This window comes from Eucyclogobius newberryi, unplaced genomic scaffold, assembly GCF_026437365.1.
Source record: "Eucyclogobius newberryi isolate DKJ021-1_F unplaced genomic scaffold, fEucNew1.0.hap1 SCAF_19, whole genome shotgun sequence".
In the NCBI taxonomy this organism is placed as follows: Eukaryota; Metazoa; Chordata; class Actinopteri; order Gobiiformes; family Gobiidae; genus Eucyclogobius; species Eucyclogobius newberryi.
The window spans coordinates 16634228-16660985 of NW_027315823.1; the positions used below are offsets into that span (position 1 = coordinate 16634228).

General features: G+C 39.2%; 1 protein-coding gene across 3 annotated transcripts in view; it reads left to right on the forward strand.

The window, feature by feature from the left end:
- The window catches only part of foxp1b (forkhead box P1b), a 157219-nt gene that overhangs the window by 74215 nt on the left and 56246 nt on the right, over positions 1-26758 (forward strand). For all 3 annotated transcript variants that reach the window (XM_072451905.1, XM_072451907.1, XM_072451906.1), the window contains one exon: positions 26279-26395. In XM_072451905.1, the coding sequence (XP_072308006.1) occupies positions 26279-26395 (117 nt within the window). The remainder of the gene's footprint in view (positions 1-26278; positions 26396-26758) is intronic.

Below are 26758 nucleotides of genomic sequence, written 5' to 3' on the forward strand. Positions count from 1 at the left end.
AAGCTTTTCTTGTTAGTGTCAGCGTTATGTGTGGCAAATAACAGTGTGTTTAAGGAAACAACATTGAAAAGATCAGTGTGTCTGGTGCTATCTGGGCCAATCCGACAGGATGGCTGGGCTGTTGTCATGAGCTGTTTGCTGATGATGCACAGGCTTTTTGCTGCTGTCTGTTGTCACAGCACATCCATCAGCCTAAGCTTGGCTCTGCCACAGTGTGACTGCCTAAAACAAAGGGCACAAACCCTCCTTTGCATTTTAAATTCATACTTAATGTATACATTTTGAGGTCTACAAAATATGTTGGTAGCACACTTTGTTCAGCTTTGTAAGATATATTTTATGATGTGGGGACTACATCTCCATCATTTAGTCCCAGGCAGTAACATATAGTCCATAGTAGACCGCTCCATAATATTCTCCTCATCCCACAGCCCAGTCAAAAACCCCACCTCCAAACCATCTTTTTCCAGCTCAAGAGAAGCATGTCGTCAGTGAGAAAATCAGAGACATACTGAATTCATTACAGCAGTAGTCACACAAAACCATGGATAAAATTTCAATAACTGCAGGCCACAGTTGAGTAAACAGTTGCACTGAAACTTAATTCCTGTTGACTTTTCCTTCAGTCTTGGCCAGGGGCACATTCGGATCTGCTCTCCAAAGACAACAGCGTTACAACTGTGATGAATGTGAGTCAGAGGGACATGGGGAGGGGGTGTCATGGATGTACACTTGACATTAAGAAGCGTGATGGCTATGAAGCCTTTTTGCTAAAATGGAGACAGCTATCCAGGCATGTTCCCTGCTTTTACTCAAACAGAAAGAAAACACAAGTGAACAGTGTTCCTCATTGCCTTTAGTACATTGTGTTGACTTGTAAATAGACATCAAAGGTCCATATTGGCTTGGTCAGGCTCTAGTCACCCATATTTAACTATTTGGAAAAATCCCCCAATCACATGCTGCTAAGTAAGATTAATTTCATATCTGTAATATCATATGGAGGGCGTATAATAGTTTTGCTTCTCAAAAAATACTTTTGGGGTTTTACTAGATCTTTGGATTTTAATTGTTGTTTACTGTAGTCTGTCACTGAATACCTTTTTGTCCTTTTCTGGACTTTACGCACTGCCATAGTTGGTATAATTATTTGGATGAAAGGAGGAGAAGGATTTTATAAAAAATTAATGGAATGGAAATCTCATTTATTGCAAGAAATGCTTTCCTTGCTGTATGTTTAGTTCAATTTCTTTGTTGTGGACTTGGCATAGAGTGGGACATATAAATTGTTGCATTTGATGAATGGCAAACGGTGCGTCTCACTCTCTGACGCCGGCCTCTGATTGGCTGCTTACCTCTGTAGTCTTTTATTCTCCCATTAGACTAAACCAGGATTTTCACACATGCACCATGAATCATGTTAATTGTCCCCAGGGTATTAAAATCTTCACTCAATTACTCAATAACTTTTTACTTTTGTGGCATTTCCAGTTTTATTTGCAGCATACACTTACACAAGCCTAACTTGTGCGTGGATGTTTTTGCAGCATTCTTTGTTCTACTCAATAGATCTGAGCTGCTCCTTCAGGTGATGCAAAATCAATTGATAAATCCTCAAGGGAGCGCTCTGAGTGAGCGTGAACAACAAACCTGGCACTGACATATCATTTATTCTTATTACAGAACATAAGTATGAAAGACAGTGCTCATTAATAAAGATGGGGGGTGAAATAATTGTAATGTGTTTGATCATCTTGATTCTGACAGGGGAATTCATCTTGTGGGCCAGTTAGAGTTGAGGGAAGTGGACCATAAGCTCAATTTAAACATATCTATTAGCAAGACACATAGGAGGGGAAAACGCCCTTTTTTCAGTGCCTGAAGTGAAACAATGAAAAAGAGAGAATGGCACATTTTCAGCCAAGGTCAAGTGTGTTTAATCTCTCACATATGAGTTTAGTTGGAGATTTGGTTTGATGCTGGTTCTGTTTAATCCTTCCTAGTCCTACTTGATTCTTGAATTTAAGAGTACAAACCTTTTTTAATGATATATATTTAACCCTAACGGGAACAAGCGGTGGAAAATGAAAGAATACAGAAAGTCTCCCACTTTGATTGCAGAAGCTGTGGTTTTAACTTGTTTTCCTCTAGGGGAAGTCGAGGAAACAACAATAGTTGGGCAGATGGATGTTTTGCAATAATGTGTTTTCAAACTGCCACTGGACATAGTGCAAGTGAAAGCCCTTGTTTGTATATTTTATGCCATAAAGATGTTGTGGTTAATTGTTACCAATAGGTTTTAAGTGAGAGCATAGATGGTGAATCTTAGTGATACTGGTAAATGCAGGGGTGGGGCTAAGGTGCTTATATGATATTTATAGTCTTTTAAAAGTGTTTGCCTAGCTGTTCTTAACAAGTTTACATTTACCCTGTAGTGATATAATACTTCATTCATAATTCATTGTGTTAATGCAAACTCATTTTGAACACTATGTGGTTGCTTTCTGAACGTTGAATTGTATATGTAAAAGTTGGTAAATCATTCTAGGGGAGGCAAGTGACAGGTCAGATGCCCTCATGTACCAAGATGAAAGAACAGGATATTGTCAGTCAATGTGAGGAGTCATTTATTAGTACTGATTAGTATTATTATAATCATTTTGACAATCAAGTCTTTTTGTATTATTTTGCAAAGGTTGTTTTGTGACTACCTATAAAAATAAATCAAGGAATTTCTGGAGCTCCAATAGGGGTCACAGAATCAGCTTTATTTGCAATAAAAGGAATGATGATTGTCTGTGTACACTCATATTCTTTACATTGTAGAGGCACTCTGTCTTCCATAGAGCGTTATCACCAGCAGCTCTCAGGTATCCCTCTGTCTGCTGTTCATATTGTCACAAGAGGCCACACACACCCAGCAACTTATTGGAAATCTGGCGGAGAGGATAACATCAGTGTTATGACACTGCATATTGCCCTAAATTGCTTTATTGGTAAAATGATAGTGCTCGTCCAATTTGAATAATTTTATGGAATCCCTCACAGAACAGTTTAATTATGTTATCACACAACTGGCAACATCTGTCTTTATACCACAGCACATGACAGTTTTATTACAGGCTGGATTTCTGCGCTGTTTCTGGCAATTGATGTGTGATCTGATTAATAATCACAAAGATGGAGGTGAAAATTGAACAGTGATGTGCTGCTATGTCAAAAAGAGGGAAAAAAATATTATACGCTCAGTATAGAACCCTAAAGTCCTGTTTGTGTTTTTTTAATGGTAAAGTTTATTTTGTTTTGGCAGTTTTCACATATTTACATACATCCATAACTAAAGATGGTTTCATGATTAGAAACTAGTAATAGAAACGTTGTTGCCTTTTATTAACCCAGTTATCTTTGTCTGCCTAATTTTTGCTTCTTTTTGGGTAGTTTTCTAAACTTTCAACAATACACAGATAGTTGTTTATTTAAGCTTTGTTCACGGGTGGAACAAAGTACTTCAAATACAGTATAAAACAAAGAACATGTACTTTTGTTTCCTTTACAGTTTCTTTATTTTATGTTTAGTCTAGGTGCAACTTTTCCTATGCTTCTGTCACCAGTGTTTTGTTAGTGGGCTTTTAGCAGGTAAACCACCCAGCACCTCTCCTTTGTCTTGTGGACACTTTCCAGGACAGTCAGCCCATGAAGTCATCCATTTTGTTGAGTCTACCTCCAGCTGCTGCTCCTTCACTCAACTGGGCGGAGATGAGCCACAGGTTGTGCGCTGGAGTTTAAAATAGTTGACTGTTGCTCAGCTCCACATCCTGTTTACACACTGAGCTGATGTGGGCAGCAGGAGGGGGTTCCCCAGCTGTTTGACGGGGTGGTGAGTCAACACATGGAAACATACAGAGCACCCTAAGCATCAAATCGCTCACACACACAGAGAGAATGACAAGTACAATTTCAGTATATTGCCCACCTTGATGAAGTATTACAAAATGAGTGTTTGATAAAAAACCAAAAGCTCTGGCTCCCCCTGATTATCCTAACCATGATAGAAAATGTATATATATTGGACTCGCCCTAAAGCCTGTTGTGTGTAATGTAAATGATGCAAGTAGTGCACATGCTGGTTCGGAGTTAAGTGGTCTCATTGTGTGGCACCCGGATGGACTTTGATGGCCTGTATGTGTTTTTGTGGGCGACTCTAAACTCGGGAGCAGGTGTCCGGAGCAGCTGGCTGGAGGCAGACGGGGGACCAGTCTGCTTTGGGTCTGTATTAAACAGCTTAGAAACAAGCTGCATATACTACTGCACTCTGTATGTTGTTTTTAAAGCAGAACAAGAACTGCACTGGAGGGCACATGTCATACTACCGCTAATGGATGCTTTTTTTTTTTAGACTGAAACTGGGAAAAAAATATCTTTACATTTATTAGTTCAGATTTGTGTCGGACAAATGTGAAATGTATCCCGTCATAACCTTATATGGCAGTTTACAACACATGTTGGCCCTGCGACGAGTTGGCCACTGTCCAGGGTGTACCCCGCCTAAGGCCCAAAGTCACTGGGATAGGCTCCAGTCACCTGTGACCCCTAATGGGAAAAAGCTGTAGAAAATGAATTAATTTATGTTTTTTCAATTTCTTTAAAATACAAACACTATACTCAATATATGTGTAGAACTAGATGTATATATAAACATTAGTGATGTTCAGTACTGATTTATCTCTGTTGTCTGCATTTACATTGGGGAATTATTTATTTAAGTGAGAAATAGTTCTCATCCAACATTTGTCATTGTGAAATTTCTGGGTCACTAGTGGATTTTCCACCTAAAGTAAATTGCAGTGCATTAAGGGTATTTATATAAGCTGTCCTTTTAAATAAGCCTGGCTTTCTGTATTAGCTTCAGCTACTAACTATTTTTAGCTTCTCTGTTGTTTTCTTCTTTGTTTTTACTGTATATACTGTACTTATACGGTTAACATTACTGCTACATTATCTTTTTGAACAGCAGGGTCCGCTGAGTGCACTTTATTTTGAAAGTTGCATTGTTGTTTTGTCTGTACATCGGTCCTACAAGTTCTGTGTTTGTGGACAAGAATTTCCCCTTGGGGACAATTAAAAAAAAAAAAGTCTGAAGTCTACCATACCTTTCCTCTTCACAGAAAAAAAGAATGCATGTATTTTGGTGGTGGGTGAATAAAGAGCATATACAGACAACAATCATTGGTGACAGCCTGATTCATTTGGCTACTCCCTGTTTTGTAAGAGTCATTGAGATTCATCCAGATGTATTATGAATCTCTTTTAGCCCAGATACCTTTTCATTCACTACTAGCCATGTTACCAAAAGACAAGGCATTATTATATGATTATTATGATGTACGGTATTGTAAACAGTATTGTATTGTATTCTGCATTTGGTGACTGAGCTATTGGGTCGGATCAGTTTACATGAGTGAGTTTAGAACCGTCATCTGTATCATTAATTAACTTATTTTTGTCTATTAAACTAAAGATCTCAAATAGTCAGTCAATGGTGCAAACATTAGGATTATGGGCGGATAATTTTGTGCTCGATATGGTTGCATTGTTTTGTACGCTGTATCCTTTGCCTGAAAACCTTTCAAATATAATAAATAACTTCAGAAGGTCCCACACAGGAACTCAGACATAGGGCCAACTGTGAGTCATTTTGCACTGTTTAGCTTCACAAGTTGTGTGTTTAGTGTTGTAAATAAGTAACCATTTTAACAGAGCCTCAGGAGATTAGGACCGGGAAAGCACAGGACTGGCTTTAATGTCCATTGTCAAAACAGTGTTTGAATAACAAGCCTTTCTTCATGCCATTGGGATGTTTACATTTTGGTGAATAATGATAATGCCATCTTAAGCAGAAGCTATCCTTCATTTTGACCCAATTTATTAGTGGTAGACTTAAGGATACACAATTTCTCTTGGGGAAACATTCAAGCACTGGGCCCATTCATTTTTAATGAGAGCACTACTTTAAAAAAAAATCATTGAATTAATATGTATCAGTAAGTCTATCCTGTGCAGCAAAACTTCAGGGTAATTAATATTCATAGGCTGTGCTTGTTAACACCCCCAATGCTGGAGCAATGTAGATCCAATTAACAGAGAACGGACCCTAAGGATTTGGCCAGATAAGGGTTAAATGAGCTATTGAAATTGAAACCAGGCCTGTCGCTTCTTAAAACACTTATTTGTTTCCATAATGCATGTTGTAAATTAGAGATGTTTATACTTTTTTATTTTTATTTTTAGTTCTGTTTTTATACCAAGTCTAAATCTTAAGTACATAGATGCAAGGAGGGCATCCCCAACGCAGCCAATCTAATGTGAAAACCTTGTCGCAGCGCTGCCTGGTATATCTTATTCATAATAGCTTGGCGTAGTGAGGGTAATAGACATGAGTGTTCATTCTTGGTGTCAGTTCGGAGGCTGGGGCCAGACTGGTTGACATGGGAACTGTGAGCCTTTAAAGGCTGATGGGTTAGAGACGGTAAATGCCTGTTTTCCACCTGCTGCTGTTTGTTACAGCTAAGTAAATAGACATTTGTTCCTCTGAGACAGCTCTATGGAACCAGTCCACAAGGTTTAATAAATACATCAGTGGATGTTTTTGTGCAGTCTAACAAGAGGTCACGGGGAAATGAAATATTTTTGGTTTCAACTGTACCCTCCTTCAAACGCCACCTCTCTATTTGTCCATCATTTCTAAGGAGCTTCTCATATTTTCTCTATATATAATCCCCCAATTGTTTTATTTCCATTAATTTTGTAGATCACATCTTTATTTGAATGAGTCAGTCTTATCTCTGCAATTTGTGCAATAATAGTTGATAATAGTAATTATTCTACTATAACCAAGCTATCTGTGCATTTTAAAAACACTTCAGGTTGTGTTTCAAGTAAATCATAAATCAACAACTGCCTCGCTCATAAGAACCTGAACATTTGAAAATATGAAAACTCATATTGAAGTAAAGCATGTTACCCTATACATTAACTGTATTGTGGCAGCAGTTGTGTTATTTACACCTGAATTTTGTCACCCTTGTGATTGAAAATAAAATTGGATGGTCATTTTTGCCAGTGCGGGGCAGATGTGATAAATAACCACTGCCTGGTGATCAAAAGAACCTTCATTTAAGTAAATACGCATTGACAGGCACACAGTGTATATGTCTCTTCGAGTGAATTTGATTGTTTGACATGTCTTCACCCATCAAAGTGTATGAGTGATTAATAACAGCTCCCTGTGCGTTCAGCGCTGACATGGCCTCTATTTGAGAGAAAAATGGTCCAGGTCAGTATTCACTGGTGAATTGCTGTGTACCATTTAGAGAATGATATGCCGTGATGGGATGTGGCGTCATAAATAACCGTGATGGCACTTCTGCATCCTGTGAATGACACGTGCCATAAATACTTAGCCTGTCCCCAATAGTTCGGATAAATCCTATGCTAACCTTTTCCCTATGATGAAAGAAGAACATTATTAGTTGAATGGATAATAAAAACAAATGTTTTTTTTGTTGTTGGAAGGCTGCAGAAAGCTCAGCAGGCCCTCTCTCATTGTGTCTTATGTGCTGTTGTTATTTGCTTGTTTACAATCTCTGACATGATGTAATGGGATGGCGCTGAGAGCATCTAGCTCGCAAATGGCTCAGGAAATAAGACAGTCCTTTATGTGGGCCCACTCCTCACCCCCACCATGTTTTTTTCCTCAGAATAATATGTTGTGCATTTGACTGAAGGAACATGAGCCTTGAATAAAAGTAAGTGTTTTTTGCATTAGGTGCTCCCCGGAGGTAGGAGGGGAAATATCATGTCCCTGTGTGAAATGTGGATGTGAAATCTAGCAGAAAGAAATATTTATGACCATTTTCTGGTTGATTAAAGCTGGATGACATGCCTTAGGAGACAGAGAGTGGACAAAGGGTCGCAGTGCTGCTGCTGCTGCTGCTGGGCAGATGTTGCAGACAATGTTGCGCAGAGAAGAGGCAGCTCATGTGAGGTTCTGCTGTGGTCACTTATTCTAACATTCATTAATTTCACTTTTCACTTCAGTACAGTCAGAAAAGGATTCATGGAAATACCCAAATGTACAATAGTAGTAATGAGTTGCAGTCTGCACTTTTCCCACCAGATGCCACTGTGAAGCAGAAACAACCCACTTTCAAACATGTGAAAGTGATATACAGATTTTGTTATTTGTGTATTGTGTCATTGTCTGATGTGTGCACATTCCTTTACTCAATCAGTATAATGAACTGCATTTGTTTCAAGTAACTTTGCAACAGGCTTATCTGTGTGGTTGTTCTCTGGGACAACTGCCAAAGCATAAATAATGAGTTAATTACTACTTTGATGGTGTGGTATAAGCCGTCCCAGGCACATGCTTGTGTTTTGATGGTGTTGGTGACAGCAGCACAAACCAGAGCTTAAAGAGTCACATCCAATGGATCAGAGAGGAACCAAATTGAGAGTATGATTAATTTTTCAATTTCTCTCTGCAGATATCTAATAATTGTGCCCAAAGATAGCCAGGGGCTCCTATTAAACATTAAAATGCAAAAGAAAAGTTAAAATCAGAAAGATGGTATTTTGGATTGAATAATGTAAAATATCTGTAGGGCAACAGGGAAAGAAGCAACCGAGTCCAGGTTTATTCTTCAAATGTTTTCCAGCAGTGCCATGCTTGTTCCTAATTACGGAGCTCTTATCTGCACACTCAACAGTATATTTATTTTCCTCAAATGCAAATTTCTTTAACCTTTTAATAACATGTGCATGTCACTAACTTTTAAAAGGCTTCGTTAGATATGCAGCTGGACTTAGCCGCAATTGTGTTTTTAATTGGTATGTAACTACACCGGACGGAATATATATTTTTTTTCTTCAGGATTTTGATAATTAATGTGAGAATGTCAGCTGAATTTAAATGCAAGCTCTTTGATCCACCAAGGGAGAATTGAGAAACGTGTGCCATCAGTTTTGTGTCGCAGTTGCCAGACGCCGAGCCTTCCAGGAGGTTCCCTTGTTTCTCCCTGCGCTGCTGTCTCAGTCACTTCACTCACTTCTACATAATATCATCTTCATCTCCGATAGCTGCTGCACAGGGAAACTGCATTTGTTGATCAGATTTGGCTTGTCTGACTCTTCCTACCCCAGAAGTATGTGCGTGTAATGCTTGCCCGAGCGTGGCCATCGTGGAGCTGATTGAGTGATCCTGCCTGTCATAGGACAAGATAACCACATCAGTAAATACTCTGCTCCTGCACTCACAGGCCCGACCTCCACACAGCAGCCGTGCATCTCTATCAGAATTATTGTCATTTCTGAACAATATGAATAAATGTGTTCGATAGAAGGTATTGTATTCGAATTGCTGTTGATGGCACTCTTTTTTTTAAGTGCTTACAGTATTATAGTGATTCAAAGGGGACATATTATGCAAAATCAGCTTTATTGAACTTTTGTCACTACAGTGTTTCCTCATCATTATTTTATTCATAGTAGTATTTTGACTGATTTCTGCATGTTATCCTGCAGTGCTCCAGAGGAAAATTCCTGTTTTCACCTACCCCCTATCCCAGCCCACTTCCTCGTACTTAGTTTTGATTATATGAAGTGATACATGTTGGGTTCATAAATGTCACTTTTCAAAATTAAACATATGTAATTACAATCCACTGCTTGTTACAGTGAAATGTCACTTTGAAGAGGCGGGGCTTACCAGTTCTGAACAGGAAGTCAATTGACCTGTTTCTATTAACCTAATATCAACCTAATTATAATTTTAACAGTTTTAAATGAACATTGCGATTGATTGCTTTATGTTATAATTCAATACTAGGTTCGAGTAAGTACTAATTAGGTAAGAAATAAAACATAATAATAATGTGTATTTGTGCTTTCTTTATGTCATTTTCAGCTCAAAAACAAAAGAGTGCCACATCTGGTTCTATTTTGAGCGATTCCTATATTTCCATAAAAGAAGAACACAGTGTCAAACATACCAATGCCACATCATCTCCAAGGATTTCCATCATATTTCATATTTAAAAATTCTCACAATGTATCGGTTTAGTGTTCCTCCACAGGGATCCGTGACTCGAGTTACACTCCGCTTTTCCTGCTCAATTTGATGAGGTCTCTCGTCGGTATCGGAGAGGCAGACTCCAGTTTCACCATGCAATCTTTTGATACTCACCCTCTCTTCAAAACATCAACCGGCACGGAAGACGGATTGAATTAGCCATTTGTGGTGTATTTATCTCGATCTGGGAGTAACGCGCCGCTCTCGGTCTTAGCACTCAAGCTCAATGAAAACAATAAATGGTGCCCTTATCTGGCGGAGTGAAATCAAGATAGGCGGCAGAAAGCTGTGAGTTATTTGTGGTTGATTTGGAATGGAAGGACAGAGACAGGATATGGACACCGCTCTCTTGTTACCGTACAGTGGGGGGACCGGCAGGAGAGTAAAGGTGTAATCAGACCAATGCAATGGCTCTAATGTGAAAGTGTCAGAGATGTGGCTTTGTCCGGCTCTTAGTGAATTTGGTCAAGCCTTGTGTTAAATTGAAAACGGGGCCGCTGGGATTTGATGGAGGGAGGACAGGGGACTCGGCGCATGCCACGTCCCGGGCAATTATCACAATCTCCTGTACGCGATCATGTGTCTGCTCTCTGTCTGCGGCACAACTAAACTAGTACATACGGGCACACAGACGGCAGCATCAGTTTGGAAAAAATATGAATTGTGTGTTTTCTGAAGAGTTTTGCGGCTTGTTTTAGGGGTGGGTGGTATTGACGAAAATAACAATCGGAATATGTTTGTTGGAGTATCTTGATAGTGATTGTCAGACGATATTATGTAAATCGCTTCCGTCTGAGGGAGTCGGATCTCCTTCACTGGGGAACTCCTCTAGATTTCTACTTTTTCTCAAAGAGGGTTGGTAGTTTATCCTGGATGAGAAGCAGGGTCTAAGGACAGTGGAGCTTGGGACATTTGTCTAAGGACACGGGATGCTGGGACATGGCCAAGTCCCTGTGAACATTGTTTAATCTGTTTTTCACTGTCGCCCTTTGAAACAACTGCTGTTATGATTTTGGGGCGTTCCAAAAATAAATTGAATTGAAATTAAATTGAAGATGTCCTTAAACGTATTCCGGCTGAGGTTTAATTATCAGACAAATGTGAAATGTCTGTAAAGTTTATCACAAAATGTGCAGAAAATATCACCTTATGCTTGTATTTTCTCATGATTTACTTATTTGCTCTTTTAACATTTTTATTTTTAATCAGCTCTTGATTTAGTATTTTTCATTTTAAACGATACTCAGTATTAAAACGTTGCATACGTTTAAAGCAGCATTAAAAATATTACCTTAATTGTGTTGTATTGCCCAGCTCTAATTAGTTTTCAAATGAAGATTCAGTCCACAGTGCACATTTAAACATATTCAGACATTAACATTTGAATGAAGGTTGAAATTTGAAATGCCAAACTAATCACATGAATCCTATTTACCTTATTCTGCCCCGCACTCTTTTGCCTCTTTTTGCTACGGATTGTGTTGTTTTGACATTTCTAATTGAATTCAAATCCTTTCCGTTCACTTAAATACTCATAAGTATTTGTAAATTCTGTTTGAATACCAAAAGGTGTACTGTTAGCAGAACTTAGTGAAAAAATCTGACCGGTGCGAGTCATTGACCCATGAGGGGGGGGTTACCCACAGGTCAGGATGGGGCAAGTCAAGAAATGATAATTTCACTGCGGTGCGGGTTGGGGCGGGTTTTAAAATGCTGACTCCCGTATCACAAGTATCTTTACATTTAGTGACGTCTAAATTCAGTTTCTCCTTAGACTCGTTTTTGGTGTTTTCACAACATTTCACAGGTTAATGTGTAGAGAACACGTGTGTGCAGTCATCACTGTCCATGATCTCTCTCTCTCTGTGAGCCAATGTATGTACCAGTGTCTGCCCTCCTCCACATTTGGCTCTGCTCTGAGAGTGAGCGAGCCAGTGGGAGGGAGAGAGACAGAGGTTACGAAGGAAAGACACAAACTTCCAGTTCATTTCAATTATTGTTATTATATATGATATTATTAGTGATTTGATTAATTTGTTAAAATGTCTCAGGTTCTTCAGGTGGTGTGAGGTGGCCTGGGGCAGATCAAAGAACGCAGAAAAGTCTCGCCGCTAATTATAGTAGGTTGGTTTGTGTAAAATGTTGCCCTGTCTGAACTAATACAAGTGGAAGGAGGGACACAATTCACGGTGGCGCCCACGGCAACTAAGGTGAATACTCTTCAAAACATGTTTAGAGCTCGAAACTCCAGGTCCAAGTATTTTCTCCATAAAATACAGGATATTTTTTTGCTTGCAGAGGACATTATTTTATTTACATAATTACAGCTTTTACAAATGTATAGCTATAATTCAAATGGCAATTAAGATTTATTGTTCAATCCTTGTCACAAACATTTAACGCTCACACATCCACTTGATTACAGTTTTACCTACATTGAGAGTGATGGTAATGCATTCTATACTAAATTACTCTTTATCACATTTATTTTTAAAATCATTGGACATCTGAGTGTAACATGAAATATGTACGTGCATCTTTAGGCTATCGATGCACCGCCCTTTAGTTTGACTCATATTGCAGCTGCATGTCTTGGCCTATCCCAGTGGTGTTCTGCATGGCTGTACAGAACCAGATCGCTTCCCGGCAGGTGCGATGTGGGAAGCCCAAGATCTCACCTTTCCACCACATTTGAAGGGAGGGAAAATAAGTTACCCACCACTGCTACACTATATATTTATACATGCATGTGTGAGTCGTTTTTTTAACCACCTCAGCAGCTGCCAGGATTCCAAGTTGCCCCATATTTTAAACAGATGTGGAGGAAGGCGAAAGGAAGGAATGGAATAGTCTAGCAATCAAAATAATTATCTTTATGAGCGGTTGTTTACAAAGTGTTAATGGGATATAGTGCAGACATGCTAACCAGTCTTGCTTTTATGTGTTGCAGCAGATAAATTCTTCTGTCTGTTACACACCACCTCAAACCACACAAGTTTTTAGAAGTGTTCGTGACTTCCAACAAAGTTAGAAAAGAACACGTACAGTAAGTTGTGGTCCCCCCCTCTTCCCATCCCCTCCAATGAATCATTTTAAGTGGATGCTCGTCTTTGATCGACAGTCTTAGAACCAGCAGTAATTTGTAGCCAAAGGGTAACAGTGCTGTTCTAACCTGTCCTCTTGCCAAATGCTCCTACCTGATTGAGGTTGTATGACAGAATCATAATTCATACTGCTCCGTTCAATGGATATGCGTCGTCAAGTTTATTATTTATTTACTACTGAGAATAGTCAAATTGAAAAGAATCCTTATTATGTAGGCTGATCGCTAATAGAATAGCCTCATTTTGCTCCAGGGAAGTTTGTTTTTAGACCACATTAGCCTTGCCGCATTGTCTCCCAGGGATGGTTGTTTAATTTGAATAATCACAAAAAGTGTATTCTTTTGGGTTTGGCGCGACAATAGTGTCCCAGCTGAATAAAGAAGTAAATGAGGGGAAGGAAAACAGGTAATTACGCTGAAGTGGCAAATGAATGACCTACTGATCCCTTATCCTAATTGATTTTGTCGACAAAAATCATTCTTATTTTCCTCCCCCTATTGCTATGTTGTTGGTGGGTGTCTCTGTGCTAGGTTTTTTTCGTTTTTCAGATGTAATTAATTAGCAAAAAATAAAGAATCAAATACTGGAAGTGTGTAATAATATGTCTATTTCATTTACTGGCAGAGCTAGTCCACATCTGGAATGATGTCACATCCTGGCAGGAGACATCATGAGACAAAGACTTTACTTTTTCATGAGAGTCAGCGTTAGTTAATGCACAATATTTATATAACTACTACAAAATACGGTAGTACACAAAGGCCAAATTTATGTGGGAAAAAACTACTGTTTTATGTGTGTATGGCACAAGTATTTCTTTATATATTTATAAAACATAATTTTAGATGAGGATGAGTGCCTCAATTGAAAATGATCCCAATATGTTGCACTTGCCACACACCAAGTTGTGGTGAAGTTCTCCTAATCTTCTCAAATACATTTCTAAACTTAAAACTAAAATGCGGCTTAGTGGTACGTTCTCTGAAGTTGGATTTCCGACATATAAATTTCAACTGGAACGGCCTTCAAAATTGGAATGGAGTTAAATAATCCAACATGGCTGCACTCTGCGTTGGAGCTGCTTATGTTTATGCTGCTAACGTTTTCTCTCAAACTCTGCTTAATCATTTTTTTTTAAATTCTGATTTGAGCACTTTTGTGTTTTTCATTACTTGTTTGAGTCGTTAATGTTAGTGTTAATTCGTATACTGTTATGTACTGCTCATATTTTTTCCGATTTCACAACTGGAACATAGAAACTCTCCAAGATTTGACCTCCGAGGATAACGAGGGGCCATGCATTATGCAGTTTTAACGTGTGATGTGGAGTCTTTGCTTACGCAAAGTGCTTTAAAACTGCGTAACACATGGATCCGAGTTGTTTAATCCGCTTATACCGCAGCCACAAACTGAAATGGCTCACCTGTGACAGCCTGTTCACTGCCCGTGACTGTCTTAGATATTAGTTATTTCTGTTTCACAAAGCTATTCTCTCCATTCTAGACCCAGTTGGGAATTTGTTTACCCTTCGCTACGGTGATGCCCGCAGCATGACCTTACAATTAAAACCAGATGACTTACCGTACATACTGCTGTCAATATATTTTGTATATTTTATAAAATGCATTCATTACAGTACACGACTCTTAATTCAGAATATAGTGTCAAAGAAACACAAGTACAAAAGTATCCGCATTGTGACTCATATCCAATAAACATAGATGTGGAAAAACTTGAACCACCTTGGTGTGTGTGTATGTCAAAAATAGCCTTGTTTTAATAGTACATGTCCCGGGTCAGCGTCACGAACTGGACTTTGAGTGTGAGCCAACTTCCACAGCAACGTGACCGTGTATGTGCCAGTGTCTGGGTGATGACACGTTCTACTTTGCATGTAAATTCTTTAGTGATTCACCCCGGAGTGAACCCTCTGAGAGCCGTTTTGGTGCTGGCTTAAAGACAGAGGTGTGTTTTTATGACTAGGTGAGGCACGTCCTCTCCAAGGCCCCGCGAGCACAGTATCCCTCAGCCCTTCCCCTTTAATCACTGTATCAAGCGCTCTCATAAACTCCATGAGCTGTATACCGCGCGTGTGTTTTTGTGCGCCGTCCACGACGTGTGTGCCCTTCCTTGTTTCTCCATTTTTACACCTAATCAGCAAAAATAAAAGCCATTGTAAGCTAGCTCATATTAAAGGGGTGGTTAATGGTAATAAATACTTTTTATACATACTTATTACAGAGGCAGTTTTCTTCTTGCGCTTAATGAGAGTAATTTGATTTGCTTGAGAGATTACAGTTTCCTAGAATTAATGCGGCAATCCCCATTCTGAGATAGAGTGAGATCTAAGATTCTTCACAGGTCGTGTGCTGCTAGATGCACCCCTCTCACATAGCAGCTAATGGAGTTGAACAGCAGTCTGTCATCCCCTCACACAGCCCCCCATCCCAGCAGCGCTATAGCCCGTATGCCCTTGGTTCCTGCAGTGCTTGTTGTTTGGGCCACTTCAGTCACACATACTTTACTTTTTACACCATTCACGTCCGAATCTGCAATGATCATTTCTTGTATTGTATTGTCCTTTAATGGCACAGACTACAGGGAGGTTTTGGTCAAGTTAACATTATCTATCTTGGTCTGTCTGTAAGATAGCAGTAGCAATGAAGTAATACATAATTATGGATTATGGATTCATTAAATTCATTGGATTAGTAAGTTTTTTTGTGTGAAATGTGTTGGTTAGAATAATATGATAGTAAGTTGAAGGTTTTGTTGCTTTCAAAACATGATGAATTGGAATTGAAAGAAATTATGAGAATATAATGTAATGTTTAAAAAATGATAAATAATGAACTGAAGTAAGTTTTAAATACTAGTTAGATGCATTAAAATGACAGTATATTAATGTGTTGCATCTATAAAACGCACTAAAATGGAGATAACTTTAGTCTGAATAACCTTTCACAGTTCACTGTAAAAATGAATGTCTCCTTCAGCCTCACCCCAAAAGAGGCCATAGTTGAAAAATGAGCCTTATTTGGCAGTTCATTAGGTTATTGTGAGAAGTAATTCCCGTGTGTGTAATAGAAGGCTGGTGACATATTGTGGGTATTTTAATGCAAATTATCCTAACTACAAACTTTATTTTATGCCCACATAATTGTGAAATTTGTGCTGAGGTTGGAAAAAGCACTTTAATATTCTTTGTTGCTATTTTATATGATAATTATTAATAGTATTAATATTTTCATACTGTTGATTTATACAGATATTTAACTTGTAAATAATGATTCCGCTCAGTTTATTGAGTTTAGAATATATTTATTCATTTGTTAACTTGAAAGCCTGTCAGGTGCCTCGGAACTTGTCTTCAAGTCAATAAATTCATGAATATTCTTTAGCAGGCACTGTACCTCTATGAGAAGTAAAGCACTAGTTGTGGTCATGTTGTTTTCCATTACCAAACAACATTGTATTCATATTTTAATTCAGATTGGTTTGGCATTGATAATATAAAAAGATAAATAAGTAACCTGTCTCAATATCACTACATTGTGTCACATCATCTGCTACAGTACAGACTCCTGAAATACTTTACAGTTCGGTGTGACAGAGGCCGTGTCTAGACCCTGCTGGATATTATACCACTTTATGGTCGGAACAATCTGATTTTTTTCTCTTTCTTTTCCTCATCCATTTCTTTATTCCTGGCGGCATAAGATCATATTACCCATCTTGGAATGACTTCAACAGAGACACTGCTATTCCCAGGGAGCTGTCTCTCTCCCTGCTGCAACTCAATCCATAGCCAATTGGAGCAGCCAGTGATTTATAGAAAATCTTCTCCTTCAGAGGAACTCTCGCTGCACACATTCACACTGGGAATTCTCCGTGGACAGATCATCATGCGTTAGGGCCGAGGTCAGGACAGTTCAAGGCAGCAGAGGCAGCGTGAAATGATGCACAGTTGTAAACCTCAGACTGCCTTAGTGAAGAGTACTAATGCTGGTTTAACACTGGCATTGTTTTACGGCCAGTAATGACACACATGCCAATAAACCAGAGAAAATATGCACAAATGTTCTATATACCTAGAGACCCTGTAGAGACAATCTTTAGTTTTAGATTTAGTTCTCTGCCAAGGGAATTACATATAATTATAAGCTCCGGGATTTGCGACCGTTTAAATGTCAGTTTCAAATCAATTATAATTTATCAGCCCGGCAAATTATTTGAACTGTCAGCAGGTAATTCTTACGTTGCTTACCGAACCAAATAGTATACAAAACAATATATCTGAACAAGTGTAGCGGTTAGTAATCGCTGAATATGTTTCTAGTTTAAATATTTTACAATTCAATAAGCTTGCAGGGAATGTTATGACTGTGTGCTAAGGGTTAATGTGGACTACATAAAACAAAAGCTGCAAATAACAAAATCTTCCTGCTGTTTCTTTAATAAAATCAACAAGATGCTTGATCTTCAAAGCTTCTCATGTGCTCTTTGGGCAGATGTCATTACTTATCCATCTCCTCTTGACCAACAGTCTCTGGTAGCTGCAGGCGGTGTCACGATTGTTGTCTGCTTCCCTCATTATTACACGGATTATTCATCTAGCTGAGTTGGTTCGGCTTCAATGCTGAGTTAAATAACGCCCCGTGGTGAGGAGGCTGGACAGGGGTTAGCTCACAACAGACCATCAGTTTGGCCCTCCAGCTCTGTGACGCTTCATGACTTCATGATCTCTCTCTTTCATCTCCCATCTATTTTTGCACATTTCTACATTCAGTAAAGACTATTCATTTATATTGCTACAAATAAAGCTATTTAAACATTTTACTGTAATTTTGATTGTGCCATATATTGTACAGTTGACACACCCATTTTTACAGACCCTTATTTTTGATATAATTTAAATTAGATGCGAAAAATATATATAAATATTCAATATATATCTATATATATATAGATATATAGATAGATATGTTTATATCTTCTGAATATCATTATTGGAATGCTGTGACAGAGGTTAAGAGCTAAGGGTTGTCAAATCAACTCCCATTTGACCCAGTGCTGGGTGCTGTTTCACCCACATTGCCTACCATAATGAAAGTACTCACAGCTGTTGATCCACGTACACAGGAACAGTATGTCTAAATGAATTAATTCATACAAATCAATGTTTACAATGAAAATCTATTTGCTACAAAATATTGATTCTGTCAAGTACTTATCCTGCCACAGAAAAGTCCCATTTAAGTTTTAACAACTAACCTTGAGCCCTTGCAAAACCTACACATGGTCACAAGATGCCAAAAGTATATCATCAGAACAAATACATTTCCACTCCTATTGCCCTGGAGTACACTTTTGCACTTTTCTATAGTTGTTAAAAGTCTATATTCATCTATATTCACCACAACTAAATAGGATTTAAAGGTTTTACTGGCCCTATCCCAAGTCTCGAGCGTATCAATAATGTTGAGTCCTCTGTCTATGAGACCCGGCCGGATAGCTCTTCCCATTCTAAACAATATCATTCGCACATGATTAAACCCGCTCACAGTATTCAAGGTCTCAAGCTGGGTTTTTGGAAGCACCCATTTTCCCAAGCACAACACTCTGCTGCTACCAAGTGATGCAACACTTCCAACGAAGATGCAATCTGGAGGAGCGCGTGGCTTCTAACAGTCCATTTAAGCACCCAGCGCAGTCGGCATGCCTCGCCTACCACTTTATCAACTTGACAGATATTATCGCTGTATTCAGTGGTGGGTATCCTGAGGCATCATACTCTCAAAAAGCTAAGGTCAGGAGGAGAGGGGCTGCGCAGATCTGCCCACTGCATTGTTCCCACACCATTTACTCTGGCCATTTCTTTCTCTCGTTGTATTCACTCGCTCCTTGCATTCTTCCATCTGGCGGACATCTAAATGACGCTCAGGAGTTGACTGCTCAGATATGCTGGTGTGACCTCCCAGTTTTTTAAGTGCCGCTATTCCCAAGCAATGCAGCGTCCACCACACAGGGAACAGTAACATGCGGCGGTGCGCTGATAGACTTTCCAGCGGAGTGAATAAAATCAGCATCAGGCTAGTGAAGCTGATTACACCCGGTATGAAAATGCAGTATCTTAATGGTACATATTTTCAGCAGACAGCCCAGTTGCCTTTTCATTTTGCACCTAATATGTCTATTCTTATGAGTCATTTACTTCTTTAATTACCTTTAGCAGCAGATGCACAATGGTGTATTAATGTGAATGATTTTTACGGCCACTTTATCATACTGAGCCGGCGAAGTTGAAAGGCGTAATTGAGGTGGAAGAGCGGCTTGTGAGAGACACAATATTTAGTTGACAGCTCCTCTTGTAGTCCGGGAGGCTGTTTATGAGTTTACACCACACTAAAGCTGTAATAAACACCATCTTCATTTTATAATGGCAGGGGGCGGAAATGCCTGAGCTGGGAATGCTGTGCTTATTGAATCATCTCAGGAAGTTGTTGGGCATAATAAGACATCTGTGTATGCAGCCGATTTGCTGTTGCTCGTGTTTCCTCATGCATCTCCACAGTGAGTTTACAAGAAAATAGGATTTATTGTGTTAGCTGAAGTAAAATAAGATTTGGAAATGCACAAATGTTTTAGGCTGACTAACGCTGTTGGAAATCTAATGTTTCAAATGTTATAATGCTTTGTAACGTTTTGTCAATAGAACGTGCTTCACAGGGTGGAATTACAATGGTTTTTCAAAACACTGAAACATGAAGCAAATGAATTTTTTAGGGTTGGAGGGAAGGTCTGGAGGTTGCTACAGCACCAATGGGCCTTAGATGAGGGTACATCATGGGCAGTAGTTACAGAACTGTTTAATTATTCACTAAATGTCTGTTCACTTACAGAGGTTAACAATGGAAGGATGTGTCGACACCAAAAGATTTTATGTCAGCGAGCGAGGAGACAGCAACCTCCTTGTTTGAAGGAAGGTGTGGAGTTATGGCAAACAAGGTTACAAGTTCACACAAAACCTTAGCGGCTGAGGGTTTGTTACAGTAAATAAACCCCAAAAAGCCAAAGTCATTTTCTTAAAGGAGACATTTACCAGCTAAACAAACACTCTTTGGTCTATAAATCTATTCCTGTCCTGAGCTGTGTCAGAAGATTGCAGTCAAGTTAAATGGCCTCCTCGACTGGGAGTGTAAACAAACTTAGTGTGTTTGCATGCATTTTTAAAGCAAGATATTAAATGTTTGCTGTTAGCCAAAACCAATTTGCTCTGTTTCCACTTGCTGCATGTGCAACTCTGAGCGCCCATGTCATTTGCATGTGTGCTGTCTTTGTTTGCTTCTTGTGTACATCCCTCGGTGAGATTTTATTATTCTGAACCAGTGTGAATAAAGGCCTTCTTTAGCCATCTGTTGTTAAGCTGCTTGCTAAGCAATGGCAGGGAAACCAAACAAACGCACAGCACACAGCAAACGGAAGCTGTCAGTCCCGCATAGCTGAGCTGACCTCTGATGGGACCGCAGCGAGGGGAGGGGGGCCTCTGTACCAGGCACAGGTTTACTCTCCCCTCTTTCCCCCTTCTTCTGATCATTCTTTCCATCTGTCTGCACTAGTTTGCTCTGTTCTTCTATCTCCACTCACACTTAATAACTTTGGCTTGTTTTTCTTTGACACATTTAAGGCATCCACCAGTGCTGCATTACCTGTTATGGCCAAAGAGCAAGAGAGGGGAGTTTCACTGGACTAACAAACAGCCCACTAGATCACTGCCGTGTCATTAGTTATGTATCTCAGGATCTCTTAAACTAAATTTCATTTGTTTTGCATTAGATTTTAAGGCATTAAATTAAAAGGCATTCAGTCATTACTTGAATGACTTGCCAACAATTCATCATCATTCTTAATTAAATAAGAAACTGGGTTTATAACGGCCAATAACTTCAATCCATGTTCATTTAGATTATTTATCTTGTTTTTAACAAAGGAATATTTTTTCATGAAGTTAGATTACCTTGAATTGTGTTTTAATGTGGACATTTGAAGTGTTTAGTATTGTCATAAATATTAATGGAATAGCTGAAAAGTACAGCAAAGGGAGAAAATTTAATGGTGTGAATACGTATAAAACATTGATTTATTTATGTATTCTACATAAATTAGTTTGAAAACCTAAACACAGACATGAGTGTGTTGTGGTGAGGACCTGAAATGTGCAAGGTTTGAGCGTCATGGCCTGTTTTCCATATGGAGTGGCTTTTTGGAAATGGCATTAATTATATACTTACAGGGATAGCAGACTTCTCCTACTTTGCATTGCAGATAATACCACGGACGGAAGGGGAACAAAAGGCAATCATCCATATAAATAGACATGATTCTGGAAACCTATGTTTAAAAATCAGCCTTCATCAAAATAAAATTATATGAATTTCAATTAAAATAGCCAGAATTAAAATCCCATTATTATGTGTTTTCGTAGTCAACAGCCCTTGAACAGTATGTTATCATGTAGACAATCTCAGCCAATGTAATTAATGTATGTAGATCACTGCTATGGGCTTCAATGGGAGGCCACTATCAGCTTGCTTTCTCTGTCCTCTTTTAAACAAATATAAAGCAGTTATTGGCACAAATGAAAGCTTTATTGAGATTCTTTCAAATTTTTACAAAGTACTTTTTCAAAGGTAAAAATACAGTAAGCTGACTATGTTGCTTCCCAAATCTTCCTTCTGAGAAATTGTCTCACAAAGGTTTACCCAGGATTCACCAACCAGCAGCATGATATTTCTTCTGTGTCAAGAAGAGTTTTTACATTCCTTTTATGGAGCTTATACCTCTTCTCTATAACTTCAGTATAAATCCCACAGTTGTAACTTGTAGGGCTGTAAACTTTTAGTCGTTTTGTCAATTAATCAGTCGATGCCGTTTTGTATTAACGTTTGTATTAGTCAACTTATGACTTTATTGGAACTGTACAAGATTTATATGTGCAGCAGCAAAAAGGAGAAAGCACAGTGTGAGGAAGCTAGATATTTTGGAGTGAACTGTAAATTTATTCTTCCTTTTTAAATATAAATACACCTTTTACCAGTGTTTTTCATGTCTTTACAGTGCATTTTGGGTCAAATATGTTCGAGTCATGTGGCTTTTGTGAACGCCTGCTTTTTGTCGACTAATCGATGCACAGACCAAGTGTTTAGTTGACCAAGAATTTCTTCAGTCGACTACAGTCCAACTAATTCTCTTGTATTATAAATTCTTAATATCTGGATGAACTAAATTGGATCGTTCCCACCAAGGAGCAAAGGACCTTGTGTTAGCAAAAAGAACAGCAGTGGTGATAAATGTCAGGAAGGTTGAGGCATGCCATCAGTCACAAAGTCAAGCAGATAACCTTGACATTTAGGCCATAAGCGCGACTGCCCGCAGAGGCCGAGGGTAAAGCCAGTGGGCCCGTGTCATCTGAGTGGGACTACATTAAGAGCTAACCTATTAGTGGTGTTGTTGCTCGCTGTGTCTGCTGCCTAATAAAGATGGCTGCTGAGTAAATATGCCGCGCACACTTACACACAAACCCACAGACCTCCTTCCGCCTCCGACTCTCCAAGTGGCCGCAGGGATCCGGTTACACCTGCTCGCACATCTTCCAGCAATTAGGAGCAATCTGCTTGAAACCATTTCACATTCAAGGTCTTCCCCAGCTGTAGCGATGCAGCCAGACGCTCGGAGGAGTACACTGGCCTCTGTGTTGAAAGGCCTGAACAAACAAAACTCCACGGCTCTACCAGGTCTGGATCCCCATGGAAACAGCCCAAACGGCTACTTCTACAAAAGTTACACCACATCCTTCTTACACACCTTTTGTTTCGTTCTTTTGTTGTTCTCTTGGTGGAAAGAAGCATCTTCAGGATCTATTTAGATTAGCATGCATAGTTGGATTTGAGGTGGGAGATCAACTCCACTGTGCTGCTTTTCTCTCCGAGGAGAAGGTGCAGTGACACATTCTGCTGGTTGAGAACGGACCTGACTCTGGCGCTGCTCTGAGCTGGGATTTGGAAGACACTCGGGCTGGCTTTAGCAGCAGGAAACCCCAAAGCCTGTAAATAATCCACATGTGCCGAATGCACATAAAGACATCCAGTGCTTAGCAGTTCCCTTATCTCAGCGTGAAAGCCCGGGGACATAAGAGACGCGCCTGCCTCCATTCACTAATATGATGTGCAAGGAGATGCAGATAACTTGTTTATTGAGGAAGTTATGTTCACAAAAGAAACAGGCTGTGAACTTTGATGTTTTAAAAAGGGAAAATAAAAGAGGATTGCAAATGACAAGGATACCAAATTGCACATTAGTTTTAGCTGATAAAGCTCTGTCATGGGCAAGAGGATGTTTTCTAATCAAAGCACCTGGAGGGTCTTTTTATGGAACACAACTCATATGAGTGCATAGCATTTATCTTGTTTCCTCACGATGTAACAATGTAAGCTTTAGTGGATGCCCGTAACAGGGCTATTGTTGAGTCGCGCCGCGCTGCATGACGTAATTACACAAGTCACTCTCTTTATCAATGCACAGTGCATTACAAAGGCCTGCTCCGCTGCATTTAAATGAATAATTAATAATTCATCAGTTCAATTATTACTCACTCAGCTACTTATATGGTCCCCCCAGATTGCCGTCAGCCTTGTTTACAAGAGCAGCTGCATACAGTAGCAGACTGCAACATCGAGCCAGGCAAAGAGGTTTCAAGTTGTTTGTAAATGACTTCTAGTAAACTCATTCAATTCTTATGCATAGTATTTATTTGTAGTAAGTAAAAAACAAATTTGTTTCTGTGACCATAAAGAGTTTATTTATTCTATCCGCAGTATAACAACTTAAGTTAACCCAAACTATGTTAGATTTAGATAGTACACCACCTTTTTGTGTCTGGACAATCTCAAACACTGCTCGGTCATGATGTCCGGAATCAGTCTCAGATTTTAGTGCTTTGCTGTTTGCCTGTCATGGGTCCTGCTCCTTTGAATTAGGGATCAAAAGGAGGTAAATTCCAGAGGATGAGCAGGATGGGCTCTGAAGCACAGAAGTGGGTGCTGTGTAAACATGCAGTGACAGCTCACTATTGGTTATTTTAGCCTAGCATTAAGCCTGTCCGAGGCAAGCCATGTATAAACACAACAGCTACATTCCACAGTCCCAGATGCACTGAACTGGCACATTGTTTCTGTGTACACATGTGTTGTAGAGTCCAGGAATCAAACCAAGGATTTTAAAGGTTCATTTTGTAACTTTACCGAGCCGGGCTCTGTACCTGTTTCTCTTCATGGACATGTTATTGCTTTACCTGGAATGTGTATAGAGATAATCAAGAGATTATCTCTATAGAGACATAACACCTGTTTTTAATATATATCACATTTTAATATGATTCAAAATAAATTTATTAAGAGTTATTTGTATTGTTGATTGTCAGATGGATCCTTTTTAATCCCACTTCTCTCTTTTTCCGTTGACTCAATGTCTTGGACCGTGAACCCTGACACACACATTTCACGGCATGTGTCACTGGCTCCAGAGAAAAAGTCAACTGCACATCTTTGTTTATTCTTGTGTGTTCTTGGAACACCACTCCCTGAGAGTCATGAATTGTATCAGTCTGCTTTATTGCATCACTCACATTTACCCAATACTAACATGGAAAAGCTCACTGTGTACTGTAGGTGTGCTAAGGTAGATATCTGCATGTTGTTGTTTGACTCAGGTTCTATTTATACATCTATTTTAATCTCCAGAGAGTTTTAGGTTTTTCATAATTACATGTGTCTGTGTCATCACAATGAGCAGAGGAAGATAATCTTGATAATATTGCCTTTTCATGTGGGAGTGGATCTTGTTCACATCGTTTCTCACTACAATTTATTCACTTTCTGTATGAATTGACACGCTGTCTCTGGGGTTCCCCTCTACAAATTTCAAAGGAGGAGACAATTAGACATGCAGAATAACAAACACAGCTCCAGTCTGATAATTTATACAGCAAAAATACAATGATCCCAGTGTTGCTTATTTAGAGTATTATTTTTTTAGGTAGATGCACTAACAGTGGGTGAAGTGACCCCTTAGTTAGCAAATGCAAATGTCCTGCAAAACTGACTGTCAATGTCTGTTTGCAAGACAAGACTGACATTTGTATCCTAATTAGCACCTACATTTTTGGGCAAATGTATTTGGATTTTTTTTTTTTTTAAGTTTTACAATCAAGCATATTTTCTGTTATGTGGGTTGAGTATCTTAGGCGTTTACTTTAAAATCTGCTAATACTACAATCCTGAATATATGCGAGCATGGTAGTTCTTACTGTCCCTACAACAGTTGCTGTCCATTTCACACAGGTTTCGCTTACAGCCCTCTGTCTCCATGTAACACATTCCATTTATTGTTACACTTTGTGCTCTCCTTGACGTATATATTGTCCTTATGTGAGATGAGCTGCACGGGCCCCGGACTGTTTGTTTAATTGTGGGAGCTATCGTCTGAGGAAAGGGGAAAGAATGAGACCAGTTATTTACCCAGATGGTTTACTGGTGGAAGGTGTGGGAACCCATCACTTTCTTTGTATCCTAGGTTTTTTTTGGGGTTTTCTAATGAGACCACGAGCTCTCAGCAGTTTTGTTTGCTCTGGATGGCATGTTTGATTATTTATCGTAAGGGAAAAGGGAGTAGCTGGAGTAATAAGCATGTGACTGCGCTGTATTTTGTTTTCCACTGTGAAGGCTGTGTCTTTTAATGCGTATCTGAAGCAACCGCTGTTTGTTCTTCTGCCAGTTAACTTAAGGACAATGGAAAGTTGTGATTTTGTGAGTTTTGTGGAAAGATAAATCTATTGAGAGTTGTCTGTTTGTCCAGTTCACGTTTTTAAGTTCTTCAAGTAGTGAGGATTACATGCGAGAATTGCAACGCAGTATCAGTGAATCAGCAAACAAATAATCATTGTTCCTTCATATAATACTTTGAATAAATTAAAACTGTCTTGTTTCAGGCCTTCCAAGTGGCTCGACAGATCCTCCTCCATCATCAGCAGCAGCAGCAGCCTCAGTCTCAACCAAGCTCAGGCCGTAAATCCCCCAAGACCAACGACTCTCAGCCGAATATACAGGTATGTGTACTCCCGGTCTGTGTACTCTGTTGTCTCATCACATGGCTGTGGTTGTTGTGAGTGTCAGAACATCAAGTGACAACAAACTGTCCCCTTCACGAAGCTGCAAGATCAAAACAGGAAGTGAAATAGTTGCTTTCTTTGAAGTCTTGTATATTTGACAATGTATTGTTCTGTCTTGCAGAAGTGTAACAAGCGTTTATGCAGTGATTTTCTGGACAAATGATGCTTTGAAAATATTTAATCACTGAATGGTTCCCATATTATGGCCGCTTAGTTTAGACAGGGTTTTGGGGGCCTGTGGTTGTATCTATTGGATTTATCCGTCTATATTATGGGCAGTATTATGTCACAATTATTCAG